The 25331-nt window shown below is 49.0% G+C and overlaps 1 protein-coding gene across 2 annotated transcripts; it reads right to left on the reverse strand.

Annotated features, from left to right (window-relative positions):
- Nucleotides 1–928: 928 nt before the first annotated feature.
- Nucleotides 929–25331, reverse strand: P2RY2 (purinergic receptor P2Y2). 2 transcript variants are annotated; one of them, XM_048494993.1, is made up of 2 exons: nt 25312–25331; nt 929–3119 (listed from the first exon to the last, which is right to left on the reverse strand). In XM_048494993.1, exon 2 carries the CDS (start codon nt 3113–3115, stop codon nt 2042–2044), a length of 1074 nt encoding a protein of 357 aa, XP_048350950.1. In that variant the 5' UTR covers nt 3116–3119; nt 25312–25331; the 3' UTR covers nt 929–2041. The 2 variants fall into 2 exon arrangements, with proteins under 2 accessions (XP_048350950.1, XP_048350949.1); XM_048494992.1 differs by lacking the exon at nt 25312–25331 and adding an exon at nt 7875–7973.

A 25331-nucleotide genomic window follows, 5' to 3' on the forward strand; every position in this document is an offset into this window, starting at 1 on the left:
GTGCTATATTGCTTTGGGCATTTCAGGGAGGAACATGCCTCCAAATTGTTATCTGCACACAGAAAAGTTGTATTTGCACTCTGGAACAAAGGACAACTCTAGGACAAAGGGAGCAACCTTGTTTTCTGCTGCTCCAGAGACTAGGACCAGGAGTCATGGGTTCAAGGGGAAGGAAAAGAGATTCCATCTAAACATCAGGAAAAACTTCCTGACAGTCAGGGCTGCTCGACAGGGGAATTGCACTCCCTCGGAGGGTGGCGGAGTCTCCTTCTTTGGAGGTTTTTACAGAGAGGCTGGGTGGCCATCTGTCAGGAGTGCTTTGATTGTGCGTTCCTGCATGGCAGGGGGTTGGACAGGATGGCCCCTGGGGGTCTCTTCCAACTTGTGGCTCTAGCCCAGCCCTCCCTTGGACATTCTAGATTTTTTCCACATACAGGGAATTTTTGACAGAATATTGCCATGATAAATGGAACTCCTCCACCCCTCCTGTTGCTTGAAGAGAGAGGGTCCAGGAACAAGTTTACCAGGTGATGCATAGTGGCCTGTTAGCGTGGAAGAAGAAGAAGAAGAAGAAGAAGAAGAAGAAGAAGAAGAAGAAGAAGAAGAAGAAGAAGAAGAAGAAGAAGAAGAAGAAGAAGAAGAAGAAGAAGAAGAAGAAGAAGAAGAAGAACAAGAACAAGAAGAACAAGAAGAAGAGGAAGAGGAGGAGGAGGAGGAGGAGGAGGAGGAGATGGAGGAGGAGGAGGAGTTTGGATTTATATCCCCCCTTTCTCTCCTGCAGGAGACTCAAAGGGGCTTACAATCTCCCTTCCCTTCCCCCCTCACAACAAACACCCTATGAGGTAGGTGGGGCTGAGAGAGCTCCGAGAAGCTGTGACTAGACCAAGGTCACCCAGCTGGCATGTGTGGGAGTGCCCAGGCTAATCTGAATTCCCCGGATGAGCCTCCACAGCTCAGGCGGCAGAGCTGGGAATCAAACCCGGTTCCTCCAGATTAGATACACGAGCTCTTAACCTCCTAAGCCACTGCTGCTCCTTTGCTGTTTGGGTGGATGTGAACTAGGAGGGGGCAGAGTCGTGTGGTAGTGTAACATGCCATTTCATATGTTTCAAGTGCTCCTTGCCAACCGGAAATGAGCGCAGGAAAAACTCCTTGCCAATAGAAAACTAGCAGGCAAAACGACCACCGGCCAAAAGCAAAAAATCCTTTTCTCGTGCGGTGCTCGTTTTCCATTTGCTCGGCAGATGGCGTGACCAAAATCAGGATTCACAACCTATTGCTGGCATCGATGCTACCAGTCTACCTCCCCAGCAGTACGGTTGTGATGGGGAGGGAGCACAGCATTGTGGGAAATTTTCTTTAGAAAAATGCAACTTCCCGGGGTTACTAGAGGTTCATATGAGCAGTGTGAAAGGATAGCTAGGGATCACTGGAAGTTAGCTCTAGGAATTGCTAGGGATCACCGGAAGTTAGCTCTAGGAATCGTTAGAAACCCTAAAACAGTAGAAATTCTGGCAATTCCTAGATCTACGCTTTGTCGTTTCCTGTATGAACTTCCAGTAAATACACAAAAGAAAAGAAATTCTCCCGCACTTGAGAGTGGCGAATCCCTGCCTACGCCGAGTGTAGCTGTCCTGTTACAACTTCCTTTTCCTCTACCGCTAGACCCGACCTGGGTCTAAACTCAATGCTCTATCCAATGTACCCCACTGTCCCTCGCTACACCAATACCCTTCTTCATTTCTCCAGCTTCGTAGAAACCACCTACTGGATGGACATTCTGTCTTTCTACCAAGCTTTATGCAGACCGCAGGGTAAGACAGCATACATCATAGAACGTTGCTTCCCCGCTCGAAAAATCCACTGGAAGGTGATATACGGACACACACACACCCCGTTGTACCACAGTGCAGGTTTGAAGGTAACACACTTCCCGTGTTTCGGGTGTTGTGTACAAAACTCCCTTCTGTGCAAAACAGAACCTCTACCATTGTAGACAAATAACACTTTGCAAGACCGTCGAGGTCAGAAACGTCACCGGCTAGGACACCAATTTTTTCGCTTTCATGGCGAGAGAGTTTTTGGCCTGCGTGGGACAGCTGGGCGTGCTGTCCGAGTCTGCCGGGTTCTGCCCTCGGGCCGGTGTTTTGGGGCAGGCAAATTTCACAAACTTTTGCCCCGCCAAGAAGTACAAAATCGGATCCAGGCAGCTGTTGGTGCTCGCCAGGGGCCGGGTGACTTTGTAAGCCATATTGATGGCGTTGAGTATCTCGCAGGTGATGTCGTCCCGGTCGCGGAGGTAGTAGTACAAAGTGCGAGTGACGTGGAAAGGCAAGAAGCAGATGACGAAGACCACCAGGACGATGACGATCATCTTGACCGACTTCTTCTTGGAGCGGGACATGCGGGTGGTGCCGCGGGTCGGCTGCAGCAGCTGGCGGGCCATGAGGCAGTAACAGACGATGATGACGAGGAAGGGGATGCAGAACATGAAAACGAGCATCACCGTGCTGTAGACGATGAACTGGTCTAAATGCTCTCTCGCCGACGTGTCGTGGCAAGTGATGCCGTCGCACCGGGCGCTGGTGGTGATGAAATACAGCACCGGGGATTGGCAAGCGATGACAACGAGCCAGACGATGCCCGACACCCAACGAGCGTAACGGACCTGACCCCACTCCAGAGACCTCAGTGGGAGGCAGACACCCATGAACCGGTGGGCGCTGATACACAGCAGGAAGAGGATGCTGCAGTAGAGGTTGGTGTAGAAGAGGAAACGGACGATTTTGCACAAGCCCACGCTGAAGGGCCAATTGTCCCCGGCGCCGTAGTAGTACACCAGAAGGGGCAGCGAGATGACATAGAGAGAGTCCGACACCGCCAAGTTGAACATGTATGTTGTGGAGGCGTTCCAGGTCTTGATCCTGAAGACGAAGACGTAGAGCGCCAGCAGGTTGAGGCAGAGGCCGACCACGAAGACGATGCCGTAGGAGATGGGGAGGAGGAGGTACTTGAACTCCTCGTCGAATTTACACCTGTAAGGGTGGTCTTCGCTGCCGCAGTCTGAGGAGTTGGCGCTGGAGTTCAGGGACAGCAGGAACGTGGCATTCTCCATGGCACTAGAGAAAAAGCAGAAAGGAAACCATGAATGATTAATAATGCCCGTTTGGAATCTGTTTTGCAATGGCACCACGATCTTGCAGCTTTTGTGCCATCCTGTGTGGACAAGAAAACCCAAGATTATGACAGCAATGTATGCAAAACATGTTCCCCGTCCTTGTGTCAGGAACTGAGGTGCTTAGGGATTGAGGGGTACTTTTGCTCCAGTGTAATCGCTGCAAGACATATGTAACCTGATCGGTATATGTAAAGAGGCTTTCCTCTTCCTCTCTCTTCTGATCTTTAGGGCTTTAACATGGATTGTAGATAACTAGGGGCCTTTCCCCACTCACTGTTTGCTGCGCGCTACTCTTGCCAAGTAGCGCGAGGTCCAGCGGCACTCCCCACTACAGGGCAGCTTTTGGCCACAACCTCCGAGCCGGCCTCGACTCTGTCCGCCGCCTGCTACCTCAGACTGCTGGCCATTTCTGGCGCTGCTGAAAACGGCGCTTTTTGATGACCCCACGGAGAGCGCGGGGCAGTGGGGAAGCCGGGGAACACAATCCCCGCGCTGAAAAGGTCCACGCTGGATGAAACCGACGTCATTTTTTAAAGTGGGGAAACGGCCTAGGCTAAGTGACCCTGGCAGGCCATCTCCCAAGAGAAACAGGATGTGCCTGTTTGTCCCAAGGGCTGTATCTATCTCTATTGTAGCCTTGAGGCGCCTCAGCCTCTAAACAACCCTCTTCACATTTTCTCTGGGGAAAAAGGAGTGGGGGGGATCAATTGGGAATAAAGAGCTCCAAAAAAGCCAGGTCGAGCTTTCTCATGCTGGATACTTCACAACCTTCCAATAAATGCTACTGATCAAGAATCCAGAGTCTGTTTATTGACTGAGGAGACGAGACCTAACACCTTGAGCTATTATTTATTTATTTTTGCAGCACACGAGTGTTTACTCAGAAGTAATTCCCCGAGCTCAATGGAACTTACTCCCTTCCCTGCTGAGGATTGCTGGCTTTAGAAAATGCCTCTGGTTGGAATCATAGAATCACAGAATCATAGAGTTGGAAGAGAGCCCAAAGGACATCCAGTCCAACCCTCTGCCATGCAGGAACACCTAATTAAAGCACTCCCGACGTAGGTTCATCCAGCCTCTGTTCAAAAAACCTCCAAAGAAGGAGACTCCACCAAGCTCCGAGGCAGTGAATTCCACTGTCCAACAGCCTCATATGGAGTCTCATATGGGGCAGATAACCCTTGACTTGTCTTAGGAAGCAGGTTATTTTGTTTGCCTAAATTATTCCGATTGCAGAAATTCTGCACCAAGCCAGAGAAGGAAAGATTTGTGCGGAACCGGATTTGCATGTCTGCACAAGGAACCATGAATGTAAATAACAATGTATCATCCAAAGAGGATATCATCTAGGGTGTTGTGGGTTTTCCAGATTGTATGGCATCTTCAGAGGATGCCAGCCACAGATGCAGGCGGAACGTCAGGAGAAAACGCTACTAGAAAAAAAAATTTAAAATGGGTTTTGCTGGGTGCCTTTGACTTTGATTTGTAATTTGTACTAACCGCTGTTTTTAAAAAGGGATTTAGTAATTTATTTGTATCGAAATTTAATTGTTTTGTTTGATGGTTGTTTGGTTGTATTATGATTTAATTTTGTTGTACACCGCCCAGAGCCCTTCGGGGATAGGGCGGTATACAAAACCAAACAACAAATAAATAATAAATAAATAGAACACGGCCATACAACCCGGAAAACCCACAACACACCTGGAGATTCTGGCCATGAAAGCCTTTGGCAATAGGGGATATCATCTGTTCACATAGCATGTATTAGACGCGGATGTCAGTGTGGTTTAGTGGTTAGAGTATCAGGCTAGGATCTGAAAGATCGAATCCGTACTCTGCCATGAAAGCTTGCTGGGTGACCTTGGGTCAGGAACACACGCAACCTAGCCTACTTTTCAGGGTTGGTGTGGAGATAACATGGAAGAGAGGAGAATTATGTAAGTCACTCTGGGTCCCCGCTGGAAAGAAAGGCAGAGTGTAAATGAACTAACTTGCTGCATTCACATCAACAGCTTGGCAGGGAAGAAAATCCTGTCTTTGGAAGCAAACCAGAAATGCACCTGCCATGGAAAGTACCACTGCGTAGGAAGACAGCCGGCGCACTGAGATGTACATTCTAAGGAACATCTCGTGTATGCATGAAGTTCCTGATCTGGCTATAGGGTTGCCATCTCCAGCCTGGAAAATTCCTGGAGATTTGGGGGCTGTGCCTGTGGAGGGGGGGAATTTGGGGAGGAATTTCATCTAGAACACAGGTGTCAAACTCGCGGCCCTCCAGATGTTATGGACTACAGTTCCCATCATCCCCTGCCAGCATGACACCTATGATCTAGAACCTATGGCAGTGGTGGCGAACCTATGGCACGGGTGCCAGGGGTGGCACTCAGAGCCCTCTCTGTAGGCACGCGCAGAGTGGCCCCCCACACACACACATCTAGGCTGGCCTGGGCCGCTGGGCTCGATTATTAGCATTAAACCTAAGACCTAGTTTTGGGGAAGCAGTGCAGGTAACCCTGTTAAGCGCTGTTAAACCCCACTGATTTTCATGCGCTAAACTAAAGCGCGATCCTTTACCTGGGAGTACGTTCGGTTGCTGGCAATGGGGCTTGCTTCTGAGTAAACCCTCCTAGGGTCATGATTCACCCGTTGGAAGAGTTGCACGGTTGCTTCAAAGCAAAGCCACCGACGACCACCAAGTTTACTCCCGAGTAACACACGCCGCGGAGCCAACCATATTTTCTAAACTAAAACCTCAGTATTCAGGTTAAATTGCCGTGTTGGCACTGTGATAAATAAGTGGGTTTTGGGTTGCAATTTGGGCACGCGGTCTCCAAAAGGTTTGCCATCACTGACCTATGGTATCCAATCGTTTTCCCTCCAATATTGCCATTTTCTCTGGGGAAACTGATTTCTGTTGCCTAGAGATCAGTTATTTTATTTTTCCATTCATATCCCGCCCTCCCCAATAGGGCTCAGGGCAGCAAACAACAAATAGCTATAAAACACTATAAAATACACGTAACCCAGTAAAAGCAATAAAACAACTTAACTCAGATGATGACTTCCCCGCCTCCCTCCCCGCCGTGCCCACAGGGACCAAAATAAGATTCAGGTCAAGTTGGCTGGCCAAATGCCTGATGGAAAAGCACCATCTAACAGGCCCCCTGCGGGACCTGATCTTATTCAGGAGCTTATTCCACCAGATTCCAGAAGAACTCCAGGTAGAGGCTGGAGATTGGCAACCTAACTGTGGAAGGGAGCTAAGTCCAATTCAATAAGCCTTTATTGGCATATACACGATAGTATAAAAATACAGTTCCAGTTAAAAAGTGAATAGTAAAAAACTTCGCGTTTGTCATAGGCCCCTTCCGCACCCACAAAATAATGCGTTTTCAAACCACTTTCACAACTGTTTGCAAGTGGATTTTGCTAGTCCGCACAGCTTCAAAGAGCACTGAAAGCAGTTTGAAAGTGCATTATTCTGCATGTGCGGAATGACCCATGCATTCAGTTTACAAACTTCTGACAAAAACTTTGCCCCTATAAGGCAACAATGAAAATCCCGACAATTTAAAAGCATGACTACTTTATCTGATTCAGTATAATCAATCATAGAGTCTATAGCTTGGGATAGCAGGCTGGATCGGAGTTCTTGGTATAATAAGCAGTTCAGGAGAATGTGTGGGATGGAATCCAGCTGTCCTATGTTACAGGGACAGAACCTCTTATCGCTTGGAAGACCTTTAAGTCTTCCTCTATGTAGCGGAGATGGCATGATGTTAAATCTAGCCAGCATATAGGCCAGTAGTGGCGAACCTTTGGCACTCCAGATGTTATGGACTACAATTCCCATCAGCCCCTACCAGCATGGCCAATAGGCTGGGTATCCCTGTGTGAAAGGAATTGACATATTCGTTGGTAAAGGGAGCTAAGTTCTGTGTTCAGGTCTCTTTGCAGGGTTGGGGCGTCTCAAGATTCTTTTTAAAATGTAGCATTCGGCCCCTTTGGTGCAGAAGCGGCATATCCGATGTATGAGAAAATTCACATTTGATTGCTATTTATTTTCTATATATTTACATTTATTCCTCACCTTTACCACAGTTTCAGGACAGGTTTCAATAAAAACCACACCACAATAAATCACAGAAGTAAAAATCCAACAACAGTAAAAACACCATAAAATCCCATCCTAAAAACCCAAACACGAGCTAAAATCTCCCGCACCCACCCCACACACAAAAAAGAGAGGGGTATACAGATATCTCGGGGGGGGGGGGCTCCTAGTGGGGGGAGCCAGACAAATGCCCTAGTGAAGAGGACAGTCTTCGCCACGTGCCAAAACTTTGAAGAGAGTATGTGCTTGGCAAATCTCTGGAGGGAGAGCATTCCACAATGTGGGGGCCACTGTAGAGAAGGCCATCCAGCTGCCCCCAAACCCCTTACCTCTGAAGGGGAGGGGCAGCCAGCTGGACCTCTCCCTCCAATCTCAGTGCCCGGGCAGGAACATATCCACAGGTGCGCTCTCTCAGGTACCCAGGACCGAAGCCGTATAGGGCTTTATAGATTCCATTCAAACTGGAACTGGTTGGTCACAGGGTGCTGGAGTGGATGGGTCGTTGGTCTGATCCCGCAGGGCTCTTCTTAGGTTCTTAAATCCTGCCCTGCGCCAACCCCATCCAAAGAGAAGACTCACCGTTTTCATGACGCGTATCTTGTCCCGCCTAGTTTACGGGCCTGCACTTTGCATCTCTCTACCGGCCGCTCGGAAGATTGTGCAAGCAGACATTCTTCATCCCTTCTCTTAAATGGCTTTTTCCGGGTGCAGGGGGAAAGTTTGCATCTTAATGATTAACTCCCGGGAGGTGCAGGCCAGCTGTTGCGATGATGTGTGGGAAGATGAAATGCAAACAGGCGGGTTGGGTTACATAAGTGGCAATTTTGCCCGGGCTCAGATTTCCTGCAGCCACAGCCTGCTTTTTCAAGAAGGAAGAGCGGGGCACTGAGATACTCTCTGACCTCTTTAACTCCTGCTTACTCACACCTTTGATTCTGTTCCTGCCTACAATTGAAGAATGTATCGCAGATGACAGCGTTACAGTTAGCCAAGACGGTCAAACCAACCGGGTGTTGTGGGTTTTCCAGGCTGTGCGGTCTGATAGTTTTTGCTCCTAAGTAGTCCGGCTACTAGGGATGCCTACTTCCAAGTAGTAGTATAGAACCATAGAGTTGGAAGAGACCCCCAAGGGCCATCCAGTCCAACCCCCTGCCATGCAGGAACACATAATTAAAGCACGCTTGACAGATGGCCATCCAGCCTCTCTTTAAAAACCTCCAAAGAAAGAGACTCTACCACCCTCCGAGGTAGTGCATTCCACTCTCCAACAGCCCTTACTGTCAGGAAATTTTTCCAGATGTTTTCGTGGAATCTCTTTTCCTTCACCTTGAACCCATTATTCAAGCCTCTCCCTATGAGGAAAGGCTGCAGCGTTTGGGACTCTTTAGTTTGGAGAGAAGTTGGCTGAGGGGGAATATGATTGAAGTCTATAAAATGATGCATGGGGTAGAAAATGTGGACAGAGAGAAATTGTTCTCTCTTTCTCACAGTACTAGAACCAGGGGGCATTCATTGAAAATGCTGGGGGGAAGAATTAGGACTAATCAAAGGAAACACTTCTTCACGCAACGTGTGATTGGTGTTTGGAATATGCTGCCACAGGAGGTGGTGATGGCCACTCACCTGGATAGCTTTAAAAGGGGCTTGGACAGATTTATGGAGGAGAAGTCTTGATCCTCCTCGATCTCAGATTGCAAATGCCTTAGCAGACCAGGTGCTCAGGAGCAGCAGCCGCAGAAGGCCCTTGCTTTCACATCCTGCATGTGAGCTCTCAAAGGCACCTGGTGGGCCACTGCAAGTAGCAGGGAGCTGGACTAGATGGACTCTGGTCTGATCCAGCTGGCTTGTTCTTATGTTCTTATTCCTGGTTCTAGTCTCTAGAGCAGCAGAAAACAAGCTTGCTCCCTCACCAACATGGCATCCCTTCAAATATCTAAACATGGCTATCATGTCATTTCTTAACCTCCTCTTCACCAAACTAAAGATACCCAGCTCCCTAAGTCTCAGACTGGCAGACTGTGATATTAATCAAAGTTCAATAATACTAATAACAATAATAACAACTTAACAATAATAACAGCCATCAATGAACTCCACCCAGACACAAGCAAATGCGAGTAATCCCAGGTAGTTTTGCAACCCATGAAAAAGTTGTCCCGGTCTTATCAGATCATTGATTTGACTCCATCTCGCAGCTCTGGAGTGCAACGCCCCCATTCTAGGCGGTGAAGTTTTCTACCATTACTCTGGTCAACAGAAGAATCATTTCCCTGTTTACTGCTGAGATCAGCTCTGTTAATTTCGCTGGTTTAGGTTTTCATTTCTGAGGATTGAGAGCAGTTACTCAGACTTCAAGAGAACTGTCCAGTACGGACCAGGAAGCAATCAGACAGCAACGATTAAAACCTTGTGAATTGGCCGCCCACAAAAACCACCAAACGTTGAAAGCCAACATGGACAGAGGTGACACGAAACGCCCACAGCTGCCCGACTCGTCGAACTGGCACATAATTCTGAGTCAATGAACTGAACAGCTTCACTCACAGAACAGGAGTAGCTATGGCTCAGGAGAAGAAGAAGAGTTGGATTTATATCCCCCCTTTCTCTCCTGCAGGAGACTCAAAGGGGCTTACAATCTCCTTGCCCTTCCCCCCAATGTTCCTCCAGATTAGAGTACACCTGCTCTTAACCACTACGCCACTGCTGCACCCCAGTGTCCGCTTCGCACGCAGGAGTTTATTTAAAACATTTTAATGCCATCTTTCTACTTGATGAGGATCCCCAAGGGATGCACCTAAAAACATCATGGAACCATAGAGCTGGAAGAGACCAGAAGGGCCATCAGGTCCAATCCTATATCGAACCAGTGGTTTGACTGTGTGGAAGGCAGCTGCATATATTTATAGGTTCAGGTGGTGATGGTTGGCATGGTCTATATCTGCTAACCGTTGACTCATAGAATAATGGAGTTGGAAGAGACACCCAAGGGCCATCCAGTCCAACCCCCTGACATGCAGAAACACACAATCAAAGCACTCCTGACAGATGGCCATCCAGCCTCTCTTGAAAAACCTCCAAAGAAGGAGACTCCACCACTCTCCAAGGCAGTGCACTCCACTGTCGAAAAGTCCAGACTGTCAGGAAGTTCTTCCTGATGTTTAGGTGGAATCTCTTTTCCTTCACCTTGAACCCATGACTCCTGGTCCTAGTCTCTGGAGCAGCAGAAAACAAGCTTGCTCCCTCACCAACATGGCATCCCTTCAAATATCTAAACATGGCTATCATGTCACCTCTTAACCTTCTCTACACCAAACTAAACATCCCCAGCTCCCCAAGTCTCTCCTCGTAGGGCATGGACTCCAGACCTTTGACCATCTTGGTCGCCCTCCTCTGGACCCGTTCCAGCTTGTAAATATCCTTCTTGAATTGCGGTGCCCAGAACTGAACACAGTACTCCCTAATGTCGGACTGCCTTTCCTGTTCTGCATATCATCTTTGGGGGAGCGATTTGTAAGGGAGAACGATAAGAAGAGGTGCTTAATGTTTCTCCTCAGCTCCTGACATCCCCTCAAATATCTAAACATGGCTACTACATCACCTCTTAACCTTCTTTTCACCAAACTAAACACACCCAGCTCCCTACGTCTCTCCTTGTAGGGAATGGAAAACTCACATGGAACATATGTTTTCAGGGTTGGCACAACCACTACCAGGGGTCTGCAACTTGCGGCTCTCCAGATGTTCATGGACTACAATTCCCATCAGCCCCTGCACTAGGCAAACCCAGGGCCCGAGATTTTGAGGGGCACCGAAAAGACAAGAGAGGCCTACTCTGCCTGCCGGAAGGAAAGATTGCCGTTAACCGCCTTCTACAATCCCCAGACCTGTTGACTCCGCTTGTCCTGTGGCTACCCAGATGATGTTAACAAGGAGGGCTTGTTGACTTTTATTTTTATACCAGCAACGAAGTCTATTGTGTGACAAAATTAAACAGGTTGTGGAAAAACTTGTGAGTTGTTGCCAATACGCCTTGCGCCAGCACGGCCTACCCCCTCCGCTCACGCACCCGCACAGCTTTTTAAAAATGAGTTGTCGCCAATAAACCTTGCCGTATATATACATCAAAAATATTTGTTTTGCAGGTCGGGCCGGTAAGATCCTCATTCTCGCAGTGGCGTAGGAGGTTTAGAACTCGTGTATCTAATCTGGAGGAACCGGGTCTGATTCCCCGCTCTGCTGCCTGAGCTGTGGAGGCTTATCTGGGGAATTCAGATTAGCCTGTGCACTCCCACACATGTCAGCTGGGTGACCTTGGGCTAGTCACAGCTTCTCGGAGCTCTCTCAGCCCCACCTACCTCACAGGGTGTTTGTTGTGAGGGGGGGAAGGGCAAGGAGATTGTAAGCATTTTTGAGTCTCCTACAAGGAGAGAAAGGGGGGATATAAATCCAAACTCCTCCTCCTCCTCCTCCTCCTCCTCCTCCTCCTCCTCCTCCTCTTCTTCTTCTTCTTCTTCTTCTTCTTCTTCTTCCTCCTTTCTGTTGAATGGGGGCAACAAAGTCATAGTTTACTTTGGGTGCAAAAATCTTATGATTGGTCCTGTGTTCTTTCCGAGAGGTCCGTCTTCTTGGAAAGATTCAGTGGTGGGTCAGATTGGCAGCTCCAGATTGGGAAAGATTTTGGGGGTGGAGCCTAGGGAGAATTTGGGGAGGACAGGGATCACAGCGGGGTATCATGCCATAGAGATCACCCTCCAGAGTGGCCACTCAGAAGAAGTGTTTGGATTTATACCCCACCTTTCTCTCCTGTAAGGAGACTCAAGGCGGCTCACAAGCTCTTTTACCTTCCTCTCCCCACAACAGACACCTGGTGAGGTAGTTGGGGCTGAGAGAGTTCCAAGAGAACTGTGACTAGCCCAAGGTCACCCAGCAGGAATGTGGGAGTGTGGAAACACATGTGGTTCACCAGATAAGCCTCCGCCCCTCAGGTGGAGGAGCAGGGAACCAAACCCAGTTCCCCGGATTAGAATCCACCTGCTCTTAACCACTACATCATGCTGGCACTCAAGATTAACTGGCCACATGACATCTAGTTGAACGCCCATGAACACAAGTGAATCATTCCCTTAGTCCATCAAGGAGTGGCAGCAGCTGTCCATGGAATCAGGCAGAGGCATCTATGAGAACATAGGAGCCGATTATGTACAGCATGTTTGCTCATGGTAAGGGTCTCACATCAAGATTTCTTATTTGGACATATTTCTTTAAGCCTCGCTTTCACTTTTCATTCTCTCCGTGGCAAGAGAGACTGCTTCTAGCACCATTTTTAGTTTTGCTTCACCACCAAAGTGGGCAGATTTTCCAGTGAGCACAGCTTTGCACCAGATACCTTCCCTCGGCCCTTGGTCAGCCTTCCCACTGCCACCCGCAGGGGAGTATCTATTGAAAATGGCACCTGGAACAAGCTCTCAAACGTGCCCCCCCCCTGCTCCAGGTACCAACCTCCCAGCTGCCCACCAAGCAAACTCCCTGACCCCAACATCCCTGAGGTAAGTATTCCATGCATCATGGACCAGCAGTGGCGTAGGAGGTTAAGAGCTCGGGTATCTAATCTGGAGGAACCGGGTTTGATTCCCAGCTCTGCCGCCTGAGCTGTGGAGGCGTATCTGGGGAATTCAGATTAGCCTGGGCACTCCCAAACATGCCAGCTGGGTGACCTTGGGCTAGTCACAGTTCTTCGGAGCTCTCTCAGCCCCACCCACCTCATAGGGTGTTTGTTGTGAAGGGGGGAAGGGCAAGGAGATTGTCAGCCCCTTTGAGTCTCCTGCAGGAGAGAAAGGGGGGGATATAAATCCAAACTCCTCCTCCTCCTCCTCCTCCTCCTCCTCCTCCTCCTCCTCCTCTTCTTCTTCTTCTTCTTCTTCTTCTTCTTCTTCTTCTTCTTCTTCTTCTTCTTCCAAGTAGCCAACAACCATCGTAGCGGGGGTCGTTGCTTAAGTCCAAAGCTTACAGAGGTCTGGACTTGCTGAACCCGATGCCTGGCCTAGAGTGCAAAACAGCAAAACGCCAAGCTCCGATCCTTCACCTAGTTCCTGTCCCGTCACATTCCTCTAGACTGCGAGGTCAACCCTTTGAGTCTTGTTTGAAAATAAAGCTATTAAAACCATAGTAGGCATTTTAAAGATGTTTACATTCTTCCTTATCACATCTTGAGATGTTTATTTCTCTCAAAGCCTTCTGGGAAAAAGGGGGGCTTGTCTCTTCTCTTGTGGAGCTGTGACCGTGCGACCCTGCTGCTGTTTTTCCTAATTCGCAGCCCTCCTTTCGGACCGACTGTTTCGCCTTTATTGCGTTGCAATAAAGCAATAACAAAGTATATATGAATGAATTGCTTTACACCAGGAAACCAGTTGCTTGTGGAAAGCTGGCAGGTGAAGGCTGTTAGAAGAAGAGTTGGTTTTTATACCCCACTTTCCTCTCCTGTAAGGAGTCTCGAAGTGGCTTACAATCACCTTTCCTTCCCCTCTCCACAACAGGTACCTTGTGGGGTAGGTGGGGGTGAGAGTGTTCAGAGTGAATTGTGGCCCCTTCCGCACATGCAGAATAATGCACTTTCAATCCACTTCCAGTGCACTTGGCATCTGTGCAGAATAGCAAAATCCACTTGCAAACTATTGTGAAAGTGGATTGAAAGTGCATTATTCTGCATGTGCGGAAGCGGCCTGGGACTGACCCAGGGTTGCCATGCAAAGGTAGGCAATGGCAAACTACCCCTGTTCCTCTTTTGCCTTGAAAATCCTAGGGGGTGTCCGGAATTCAGCCGCAACTTGACCACACTTTCTACGGCCACCTCCAGCTACCTGACCAATGCACCTTAAAAACAAAGCATTAATTGTGTCCCCTATGGTGTTCTTTGTTCGGAATCAGGGCAACGTTTATTAGAAACAAGGGCATGGGTTGTAACTTTTAAGTTTTGGCTGCGTCTTTGTTTCTGCACTGACCCTAACAGTTTGTCCCAGTTAGAAATGAGAGAGCTTCAGCTTTCGAAATGGTGGCTGCATATTGAAAAAAAGATCTTTTCCTTGGGCTTCTCTTGGGAGGCCCTACAAATGCTCTCACCGCTCCGGAGATTTACCATCGCTGAAAGACTAGATTATTCGATCGAGAATATCAATTTCTCCTGAGCAAAGTGCCAAAGCTCTTGCTCTTCCAATATTCTTTTGGGATTATCCCTCAGAAATTCCTAGTCCCTGCCATATACCTGGGACAACTTTGTCAATTACAATTGCAGATGGGTCATGACTAGAGCAAGGTGTAACCTCTTTTCCGGCCAGTACATCTTCAAGGTTGCTTTTCTAGTATTCCACAAAATGAGCGTTGCTGTCAATTTTGTCCTGATACAACTGATTCGCTTTCTCATATTCTGCTTCACTGTTCAAAATACAACAACATCAGAACTGATTTGAGAACTGTATTACCAACAGGATTTATGCTCCTTTCTGATAAGATAAAAATGGCTGAGCTTCTAAATAACTCTAATGTTGAAATCTCTGAAGCTGTTGCTATATTTTTACTCTGTGTACTGCAAGTTGTGCAATAATGATCTTCTTATTGTATTTGGAATTCTTGACACACACCAGTTTTATGCCTAATAAAGATTTTGGATTTGGATTTGGAACAAAGCATTTAAAATGTCATTTAAAAACTCAGCATTAAATCTCAACATTCTGACATAAATCTTGACATTGGGAAAGGGCGGGGATAAAGGTTTTGTGTTCCAGAAGGGTGTGGATGTGTATACTGTCCCATGACCTGTTTCAGATTGTTCCACTAGAGTTTAGAGGCTATTACAATTGTACCAGCCCTGTAAGTAATCTTCAGGGAGGGATGTATGGCTCAGCGGTAGAGCATCTGCTTGGCGTGCAAAAGGTCCCACGTTCAATACCCGGGATCTCCAGTTAAAGGGACCAAGATAATAGATGCCTCTAGCAGAGACTCTGGCCGGCGGCTGCTAGTCTGAGTAGACAGTACTGATCTGGAGGACCAAGGGAATGATTCAACAGCAGGCAGATCCATATCTGTCTGTGTGCGTTCAACCACATATCATGTGGCCACATGTCGTAGAATCATAGGCCCCTTCCGCACACGCAAAATAATGCGTTTTCAAACCACTTTCACAACTGTTTGCAAGTGGATTTTGCTATTCCACACAGCTTCAAAGAGCACTGAAAGCAGTTTGAAAGTGCATTATTCTGCAGGTGCGGAATGAGCCATAGAGTTGGAAGAGACCCCAAGGGCCATCCAGTCCTTGCCCCTGCCATGCAGGAACACACAATCAAAGCACTCCGATGACCATCCAGCCTCTGCTTAAAAACCTCCAAAGAAGGAGACTCCACCACACTTCCAGGTAGTGCATTCCACTGTCGAACAGCCCTGACAGTCAGGAAGTTATTCCTGATGTTCAGGTGGAACCTCTTTTCCTTCACCTTGAACCAGTGACTCCTGGTCCTGGTCTCTGGAGCAGCAGAAAAACAAGCTTGCTCCCCCTACGACATGATATCCCTTCAAATATCTAAACATGGCTATCATGTCACCTCTTAACCTTCTCTTCACCAAACCAAACATCCCCAGCTCCCTAAGTCTCTCCTCGTAGGGCATGGATTCCACACCTTTTGCCCTCCTCTGGACCCGTTACAGCTTGTCAATATCCTTCTGGAATTGCGGTGCCCAGAGCTGAACACAGTGCTCTATGACGTCAGACTGCTTTCCTGTTCTGCATATCATCGTTGGGCGAGCGATGTATAAGGGAGAACTATAAGAAGAAATTCTTAAGGGAGCAGCAGTGGCATAGTGGTTAAGAGCAGGTGCATTCTGATCTGGAGGAACCGGGTTTGATTCCCCGCTCTGCCGCTTGAGCTGTGGAGTCTTATCTGGGGAATTCAGATCAGCCTGTGCACTCCCACACACGCCAGCTGGGTGACCTTGGGCTAGTCACAGCTCTAAGGAGCTCTCTCAGCCCCACCTACCTCACAGGGTGTTTGTGAGGGGGGAAGGGCAAGGAGATTGTCAGCCCCTTTGAGTCTCCTGCAGGAGAGAAGGGGGGGATATGAATCCAAATTCTTCTTCTTCTTCTCCTCTCTCCTCCTCCTTCTCCTCTCTCCTCCTCTCTCCTCCTCCTTCTCCTCCTCCTCCTCCTCCTCCTCCTCCTCCTCAGCTCCTTCCCTGAGCCCTGCTAACCTCCAGGGAGGGCTTGGAGATCTCCCGGTGTCACAACTGATCTCTAGCCTACAGAGATCAGTTTGTGCGGAAAGAGTGGCCGCTCTAGGGAGAAGACTCTATGGCATTATAGTTAATTGATTAGTTAAAACTTCCCCTTAAGGCTTTGGGAATTCCAAAACCTTAAGGCTTGAAGATTCTAAAACCAAAACAGCCACGAACCCCAATAAAACAATAAAACAGTAAAACAATTAGATAGGAGCTAGCAGTTACTAAAAAAAATAATATCTTTTTTTTAAAAGTTACACGGACTCTAATTACCCTAATAAAGGAGTCTGGTTTCAAGTTATGGCATTATACTCGGCAGATGCTCCTCCCCCTCCCCATACCTTGCCTCCCTGGGCTCCACCCCCCAAATCTCCAGGAATTTCCAAACCGGAAGCCGGCAACCCTCCTTTTTACCCAGCTGGAGTCTCAGATCAGGTTGAGGGCTAAGGTTTGGACAGCAGAGGCATTAGGCAGGGTAAAAGACCTTCACTTCTCATGGGCTGCCTCCCCCCTGCAATATTATTCCGCCCCCATGGTGCTTTGCAAAGAAGAAGAAGAGTTTGGATTTATACCCCACTTTCTCTCCTGTAAGGAGGCTCAAAGGGGCTTACAACAAAGGGAGCAGCAGTGGCGTAGTGGCTAAGAGCAGGTGCACTCTGATCTGGAGGAACCGGGTTTGATTCCCCGCTCTGCTGCTTGAGTTGTGGAGGCTTATCTGGGGAATTCAGATTAGCCTGGGCACTCCCACACACGCCAGCTGGGTGACCTTGGGCTAGCTAGTCACAGCTTCTCGGAGCTCTCTCAGCCCCACCTACCTCACAGGGTGTTTGTTGTAAGGGGGGAAGGGCAAGGAGATTGTCAGCCCCTTTGAGTCTCCTATAGGAGAGAAAGGGGGGATATAAATCCAAAACTACTCCTCCTCCTCCTCCTCCTCCTCCTCCTCCTCCTCCTCCTCCTCTTCTTCTTCTTCTTCTTCTTCTTCTTCTTCTTCTTCTTCTTCTTCTTCTTCTTCTTCTTCTTCTTCTTCTTCTTCTTCTTCTTCTTCTTCTTCTTCTTCTTCTTCTTGCCCAAGCAAACAATCCGAATGTTCCATTGAGGGGCAGGTGAATCGTGGAAATGTTAGCAAAATAAGGAAGCACCCATGGGATTGGCTGTTTCGGTCTGTTGTGCTCATGTTCAAAATTAAGCTTGCAAATGGGTCTCTCCAACAGAACACCTGCTGCTTCATCTCTTTTGACTGGTGGTGGAAAGTGTTGTCAACCAACGTTGTCCCAGGAATCATAGGAATCATAGAGTTGCAGGAGACTCCTAAGGGCTATCAGGTTCAATCCCCTGCCATGTGCATGTCTCTACTTGTATTTGTGCAGGGTTTGGGAAGCAAAACAGGAGCAGAGGAAGTATGACATTGCCAGCATAGTGTTAGGCAGGGGCGAATCTAGGCAAACTGGAGCCCGGGGACAAAATCTGAGTTTGGTGCCCCCCCCACCCCAGGTATGGACGACCACCCTCCCCCACAATGACCAAACAATGATTTTTTGCACCAGCTCACAAAACACCTCCAACCACCAGCAAAACATACACATGGCTTTCTCCCCCCACCGGTTCTCTCTTTTCCCACTCAGGTCCCCACACCACCCTATGAGGTAGGCTGCTAGCCTGAGAAACAGCCTAAGTGGGAATTAACTTTAAGCATGTAAATCTCACAAGTCACCCCCATCATCTGAAGGTTTACCAAGCAAACGCTGGCACTAACTTCTCACAATCACCTCCTACCCCCCCAGCAAAACAGGCATGGCTCTCTCCCCACCACTTTCCTAATTGTGTCCTCACACCAACCCTGTGAGGTAGGCTGCTAGCCTGAGAAACAGCTCCAAGCCAGTGCAAGGGGAATTAACTGTTAAGCATGCAAATCTCTCACAAGTCACCCCCCCCATCTGAAGGTTTACCAAGCAAACATCAGTATCATCTCTCAAAAATCACCTCCTACCCCCAGCAAAACAGGCATGGCTCTCTCCCCACCACTTTCCTAATTGTGTCCTCACACCAACCCTGTGAGGTAGGCTGCTAGCCTGAAAACAGCCCAGCCAGTGGTAAGGAGTTAACTTTTAAGCATAAATCTCTCACAAGTCACCCCTCTGGAAGGTTCACCAAGCAAACGCCAGCATCATCTTCTGCCCTGCTGCTGCTTCTGCCTCCTGCTCAGGCTTCTTCTGCTCCTTTCCCAGTGCCTGCTGCCGGGAGAAGGCTTTATGTCGCCACACTTAATTTAAGGCTAAGGTGCATGCTGGGTTAGAGGGAGGGGAGACGGAGCTCCTGTCCTGCTCCTGGGAGTTCAGTGGGACTCTCCCCCACTCTGGACACCTCCAGGCCACTGCATAGAAGTGATGGGCTATGGCAGGCACTGGGAGCAGTCCGCTGTTTCAGTGCCTGCTTTCTAGGGTTTGCCTTAACCCCGCCTGTAGGAGGGATTGCTCATGGCCCCCACGCGGACCACCTGATACTGGGACACAAGGTTCTATGTCCTAGGCAGGAAATCCAGTGGTGTTGAGCAGAGGGGCGAATCTAGGCAAACTGGAGCCGAGGGGACAAAATCTGAGTTTGGTGCCCCACCCCGGGTATGGACGACCACCCTCCCCACAATGACAACAATGATTTTTGCCAGCTCACAAAACACCTCCAACCACCAGCAAAGCATGCATGGCTTTTCTCCCCACAGAGCTCTCTTTCCTAATTGCGTCCTCCACACCAACCCTATGAGGTAGGCTGCTAGCCTGAGAAACAGCTCAAGTGGGAATTAACTTTTAAGCATGTAAATCTCACAAGTCACCCCATCTGAAGGTTTACCAAGCAAGCGTCAGCATCCATCTCTCCTGCAAATCACCTCCCTCACGCCCCAGCAAAACAGGCATGGCTCTCTCCCCACCACTTTCTAATTGTGTCCTCACCAACCTGTAGGGGAGTAGGCTGCTAAGCCTGAAAACAGCTCAAGCCAGTGCAAGGGAATTAACTGTTAAGCATGCATCTCTCTAGAGTCACCCCATCTATGAAGGTTTACCAAGCAAACATCAGTATCATCTCTCAAAATCACCTCCTACCCCCAACAAAAACAGGCATGGCTCTCTCCCACCACTTTCTAGTGTGTCCTCACACCAACCCTGTGAGGTAGGCTGCTAGCCTGAAAAACAGCTCCAAGCCAGTGCAAGGGGAGTTAACTTTTAAGCATGTAAATCTCTCACAAGTCACCCCCCCCCTCTGAAGGTTCACCAAGCAAACGTCAGCATCATCTTCAGTTCTGCTGCTGCTTCTGGGCTCCCTGCTCAGCTTGCCTTTTCCTGTGCCTGCTGCGGGGAGAAGGCTTTTGAGTAATGCCACACTTAATTTAAGGCGAATAAGGCATGCTGGGTTAGAGGGAGGGGAGACGGAGCTCCCCAGTCCTGCTCCTGGGAGCCCAGTGGGACTTCTCCCCCGCCCCCTGGACACTCCAGGCCACCCATTACAGGTGGGGGCGGGGCTATGACGAGCACTGGGAGCTGATCCGCTGCTTCAGTGCCTGCTTTCTAGAACTTGCTCAATCCCTCAGCTCTGTAGGAGGATGTTTGGCGGCCCCGTGACTATCTGTCGATGGCCGGGGACAAGGGGTACCCCATGTCCCTAGGCAGGAACGCCAGTGGTGTTAGGTCTTGCAACCTGAAGACAACAAACGGACTCTGACATATTGATCAGTAGCGTTTATGGAACAGGCATCGAAGCACGACACTTAGCAAAGCCAGCTGTCCTTCACAGTCCCCTTTATCCCCCGTTGAAAGCCCCCCTCCCATTTTCCAAAGAAGTTGTGAATAGCAGTCTTTGGAGCTGAGGGGCCCAAGGTCACCAGCGGATAGCAAGAGAAAGCCACCTGGCTTCCTGCCCCAGGAGATAATGAGTGTAATATAGTTCCCACGGAACAGAGGTTCCAGGGGAAGCCTAGTTGTCTACAAAGTGTGTGAAGCCATAAAGTAGAGATTAAAGGAAAGAATGCACAGATGGCAGTGGATACATCTAGCAGGCTGGTTAGATATATCTTTCTAGCAGCATTAATTTGTTATTTTAAGCAGCTGCATTGACTTGGGGATGTATCTCAACCACCTAGACAGCATCGCTCTGACACACAGCAATCCAGGATTTCCCATCAAAGTAGAAGAAGAAGAAGAGTTTGGATTTATATCCCCCCTTTCTCTCCTGCAGGAGACTCAAAGGGGCTGACAATCTCCTTGCCCTTCCCCCCTCACAACAAACACCCTGTGAGGTAGGTGGGGCTGGGAGAGCTCCGAGAAGCTATGACTAGCCCAAGGTCACCCAGCTGGCGTGTGTTGGAGTGCACAGGCTAATCTGAATTCCCTAGATAAGCCTCCACAGCTCAGGCAGCAGAGCTGGGAATCAAACCCGGTTCCTCCAGATTAGATACACGAGCTCTTAACCTCCTACGCCACTGCTGCTCCAACCACAGCCAATACTGCTTAGTTCCAAGAACCGATGAGCCCAAGCTAGCCTGGGCCATCGAGGCCAGGATAAAAGACAGATAGAGGTGGTTTACCATCGGCTGCCTCTGCGTAGCAACCCTAGATTTCCTTGGTGGTCTTCCATCCAAGTACTACCCAAGGGCTAACCCTGCTCAGCTTCTGAGATATGACAAGATCAAACTCTGCCTTCCTTAGAATTTGCCCCGGATCTCCAGGAATCTCCCTCCCTGGAGCTGGTAACCCTAGGAGACTCGTTTCTCAAGGTCATCTCTAGAACTGAAAAGGAAAGCAGAAGGAAAATGCAGTTCTCAAAGTTCTCATAGAACAATGATGGCGAACCTTTTCGAGACCAAGTACCCAAACTGCAACCCAAAACCCGCTTGCTTATCGCAAAGTGCCAACGCGGCAATTTAACCTGAACACTGAGGTTTTAGTTTAGAAAAAACGGTTGGCCTCCAAGTCGCGCATTACTCGGGAGTAAGCTTGGTGGTAGTCGGTGGCTTTGCTTTGAAGCAACTGTGCAACACTTCGAACGGGTGAATCACAACCCTAGGAGGGTTTAGAAGCAAGCCCCATTGCCAGCAACCGAGCTTACTCCCAAGTAAAGGATTGTGATTTAGTTCTTCCCATGAAAATCAGGGGGGTTTAACAGGGTTACCTAGACATCGTGCCCGGCAGCCCAGGCCAGCCTAGATGTGTGTGTGGGGGGGATGATTTTCCGCCCCCCCCCCCCCGGCCACATGACAAACTCCATGCACGCGTGCCCACAGAGAGGGCTCTGAGTGCCACCTCTGGCACCTGTGCCAGAGGTTCGCCACCACTGTCATAGAATCATAGAGTTGGAAGAGACCCCAAGGGCCATCCAGTCCAACCCCCTGCCATGCAGGAACACACAATCAATGCCGTGTTGTCAGCGTTCGGGTTGTCGGGCAGAAATCCCACCAACCCGCCTTTGAATGCCTCCAAAGGGCACTTGGCCGTGGATGTTATTTGGCAACGTGAAACTATTTGGTCCCGGTTTCGGCGAGGCAGCCTCTCTTTATTCTGTCTCTAAATGCCCGCAGACAACAAACCCAGCGTTCTTTGTGCGTCTCACATATTCTTCCAGCGACAGAACTGGCCTTTGAAAGGGGAGGTCGGCCTGACCTTTCCCGGGAGCGAGAGGGAAAAATTCTGTGTCCTGCCAAGAGCCCTCTTGTCCCAAAGATACTTAGCTAGAGAGAAACCCCTAGGGAACAAACCACAATGGGGGCAACTCGGAAATAAGGCCTTTATCATTCAGTTGGGTCTTACTCCTAGGAACGTGACGTTTGTGTTACACTCTTCACGTCCAATAGCTTCTTTACGTGTCAAAATAAAAGCTCACTTCATCAGATATAGGCTGTGGCTCAGGGACGGCTGTTCCTAATTGTAGCTGAAAAAAGAGTTTGACTTATGAAAATATATATCCCAGAAATCTTGTTGGTTTCTAAGATGTAGAGTTTACAGGTTCTTCTCGGACACCAGTGCTTGGGTGGGGTGTGTGTGTGTAGATTTGCAAGTTCCAGGTTGGGAAACCCCTGGCGATTTGGGAGCGGGACCTGAGGAGGACAGATACTTTAGTGGGATGCAACACCACTCCACAGTTTCCATTTCCTCTAAGACAGGGGTAGGGAACCTGCGGCTCTCCAGATGTTCAGGAACTACAATTCCCATCAGCCCCTACCAGCATGGCCAATTGGCCATGCTGACGAAAACGATAAGGGTGCTGGATTCCTAGGCTGTATCTGAAGCCTGAAATTCTACTCTAAGAGAACTAATCTCTATACTCTGGAGATGACCTGCAATTTTGGGAATTCCCATGTCCTTCCTGGAGGCAGGTATCCCTACCAATGTACTGTAGGATTTGCATATTTTATTGTCAAAAGCTTTCACGGCCGGAATCACTAGGGTGTTGTGGGTTTTCCGGGTTGTATGGCCGTGTTCCAGTAGCATTTTCTCCTGACGTTCCGCCTGCATCTGTGGCTGGCATCTGCAGGGGATCGGATGGTAGTAAAGCAAGTGGAGTATAGATACCTGTGGGATGTCCAGGGTGGGAGAAAGAACCATTTGCATTGGCTCAAAGTGTTAAAGATGCAACTTGCGAGTGTGATTTCCATGTGTTAAGTGGAATCCACCCATTTTAGCATATGTCTGTAACACTGAAGTTGCATAACCAATTAGTAAGGGTATCTACATAGCAGTTGCCTGGCATTTTAATCCATTTAATTGCTTCCCGCAGGGAGACACCCTGGTGTCCACCAACCTTTGTCTTGATTTTTTAAAGTACTTTTTAAAGTGTTTTTAAGTACTGGTGGCCAAATTTTGTTCATATTCAGTTTCTCCCTTTTTGTCGAAGTTGTCCGTGTGCTTGTGGATTTCAATGGCTTCTCCAGAGGGCAGGCGAAACGTCTGGAGAAAATGCTGCCGGAACACGGCCATACAACCCGGAAAACCCACAACACCCGAGATTTGCATATTGCTCTTCTATGAGAGACCAACATGGCTGCCCGCTTAAAACTTTGAACACCTGAGCTGAAAGGGTCCTAGCACCATGGTGTCGAACCTTTGGCACTCCAGATGTTATGGACTACAAATCCCATCAGCCCCTGCCACTATGGCCAATTGCTGGCAGGGGCTGATGGGATTTGTAGTCCATAACATCTGGAGTGCCAAAGGTTCGCCACCACAGGCCTAGCAGGTCATCTAGTCCGGTTCCCTGCCTCAAAAATCCAGCATCTGACCCGCTCTGAAATAATGGGTCTCTTGATCAGCACCTGCTTAAAGACTTCCAGGGGAGAAACACCCACCCTCCGGCCAAAGGTTCCATTGTTGTTCTTATTGTTAGGAAGCTTTTCCGAAGGTTTGGTGAAGAACCACTCTCTCCTGCAACTGAAGCCCACTAGATCTGGTCTTGCCCTGCGGAGGAGCAAAGAACCAGTCTGTGCCCTCTTTCGGGGGACAATTCTTCAGATAGGTGAAGCGCATGATCATCTGACGCCCGACCTCCTCTTCGCCAGGCTCAGTAAATCCCGTTGCTGCAACCTCTCTTCACAGGGATTGAATTCCAGACTCACCAACCATCGGTACTGCCCCCCCCCCTCTCTCTTTGAATGTTCTGTGACCGTGCCTGTTCACTCCTCCTGATAGGTGGCACTGCCTTCTGAATGTTGTCGACAAAGAAGAGAGTTTGAAGAAGAAGAGTTTGGATTTATACCCCACCTTTTTCTCCTGTCAGGAGACTCAAGGTGGCTGACAAGCTCCTTGCCCTTCCTCTCCCCACAACAGACGCCTTTTGAGGCAGGTGGGGCTGAGAGAGTTCCGAAGAACTGTGACTAGCCCAAGGTCACCCAGCAGGAATGTAGGAGTGCGGAAACACACATCTGGTTCACCAGATAAGCCTCCGCCACTCAGATGGAGGAATGGGGAATCAAACCCAGTTCTCCAGATTAGAATCCACCTGATCTTAACCACTACACTACACTGGCTCTAGGTCCGTGGGGGCGAACCTTTGGCACTCCAGATGTTATGGACTACAATTCCCATCAGCCCCTTCCAGGGGCTGATGGGAATTGTAGTCCATAACATCTGGAGTGCCAAAGGTTCGCCACCACTGCTCTAGGTTCTCACCTGGAATACTGAATCCAGTTCACCCTGGGTACACTTTTTTAAAGGCACCCTAGGCTCAGCTGCAATCTCTAATGCCTATATCCAGCCAGTGACTACAAAAGTCACGGCCGCTAACTCCAGACTGGGTAAAGTTAACTGGAAACTGAGGGGTGGAACCAAGGGGGGTGGGGTGGGAAGGGGAGCAAACTCAGTGCAACATAACGCCACTGAGTCCCACACAACCATTTTCTCCAAGGAAACGGATCTCTGCCATCTGGTGATCCGCTGTAATTCCAGATCTCCTGGCCCACCCTGGAGGCTGGCAACCGTACCTGCACAACAGACAACCAGCTCGGCCAAGTCCAGATCCGTGGCCACTCAGGGCTCAGAGAAATCTCTGGTTTCCTGAGCAACTGGGTCCCTCTCCGCTCGGATCCCATCAGGGGCCAACCGTCCCGACCGGCAGCCGGAACTGCAGTTATTACCTCCGTCTATTACCAGGCTGGATCTTGGGTAGTCCCGTTTTATTCTTTTATGGTTGAAACCTGCCCTGTGGGTTGTTTAAACGCGGTACACGGGAGATAAATAGCTTAAATAAATGCATAAAAAACAGGGAGGATGGCACGCACCTGTCAGGGTGTACCGTATC

Source organism: Sphaerodactylus townsendi, linkage group LG04, assembly GCF_021028975.2.
Source record: "Sphaerodactylus townsendi isolate TG3544 linkage group LG04, MPM_Stown_v2.3, whole genome shotgun sequence".
In the NCBI taxonomy this organism is placed as follows: domain Eukaryota; kingdom Metazoa; phylum Chordata; class Lepidosauria; order Squamata; family Sphaerodactylidae; genus Sphaerodactylus; species Sphaerodactylus townsendi.

Bases quoted from the DNA above. Each gene is read 5' to 3' on its own strand.
- P2RY2 (XM_048494993.1), bottom strand. From the start codon at position 3,115: ATGGAGAATGCCACGTTCCTGCTGTCCCTGAACTCCAGCGCCAACTCC.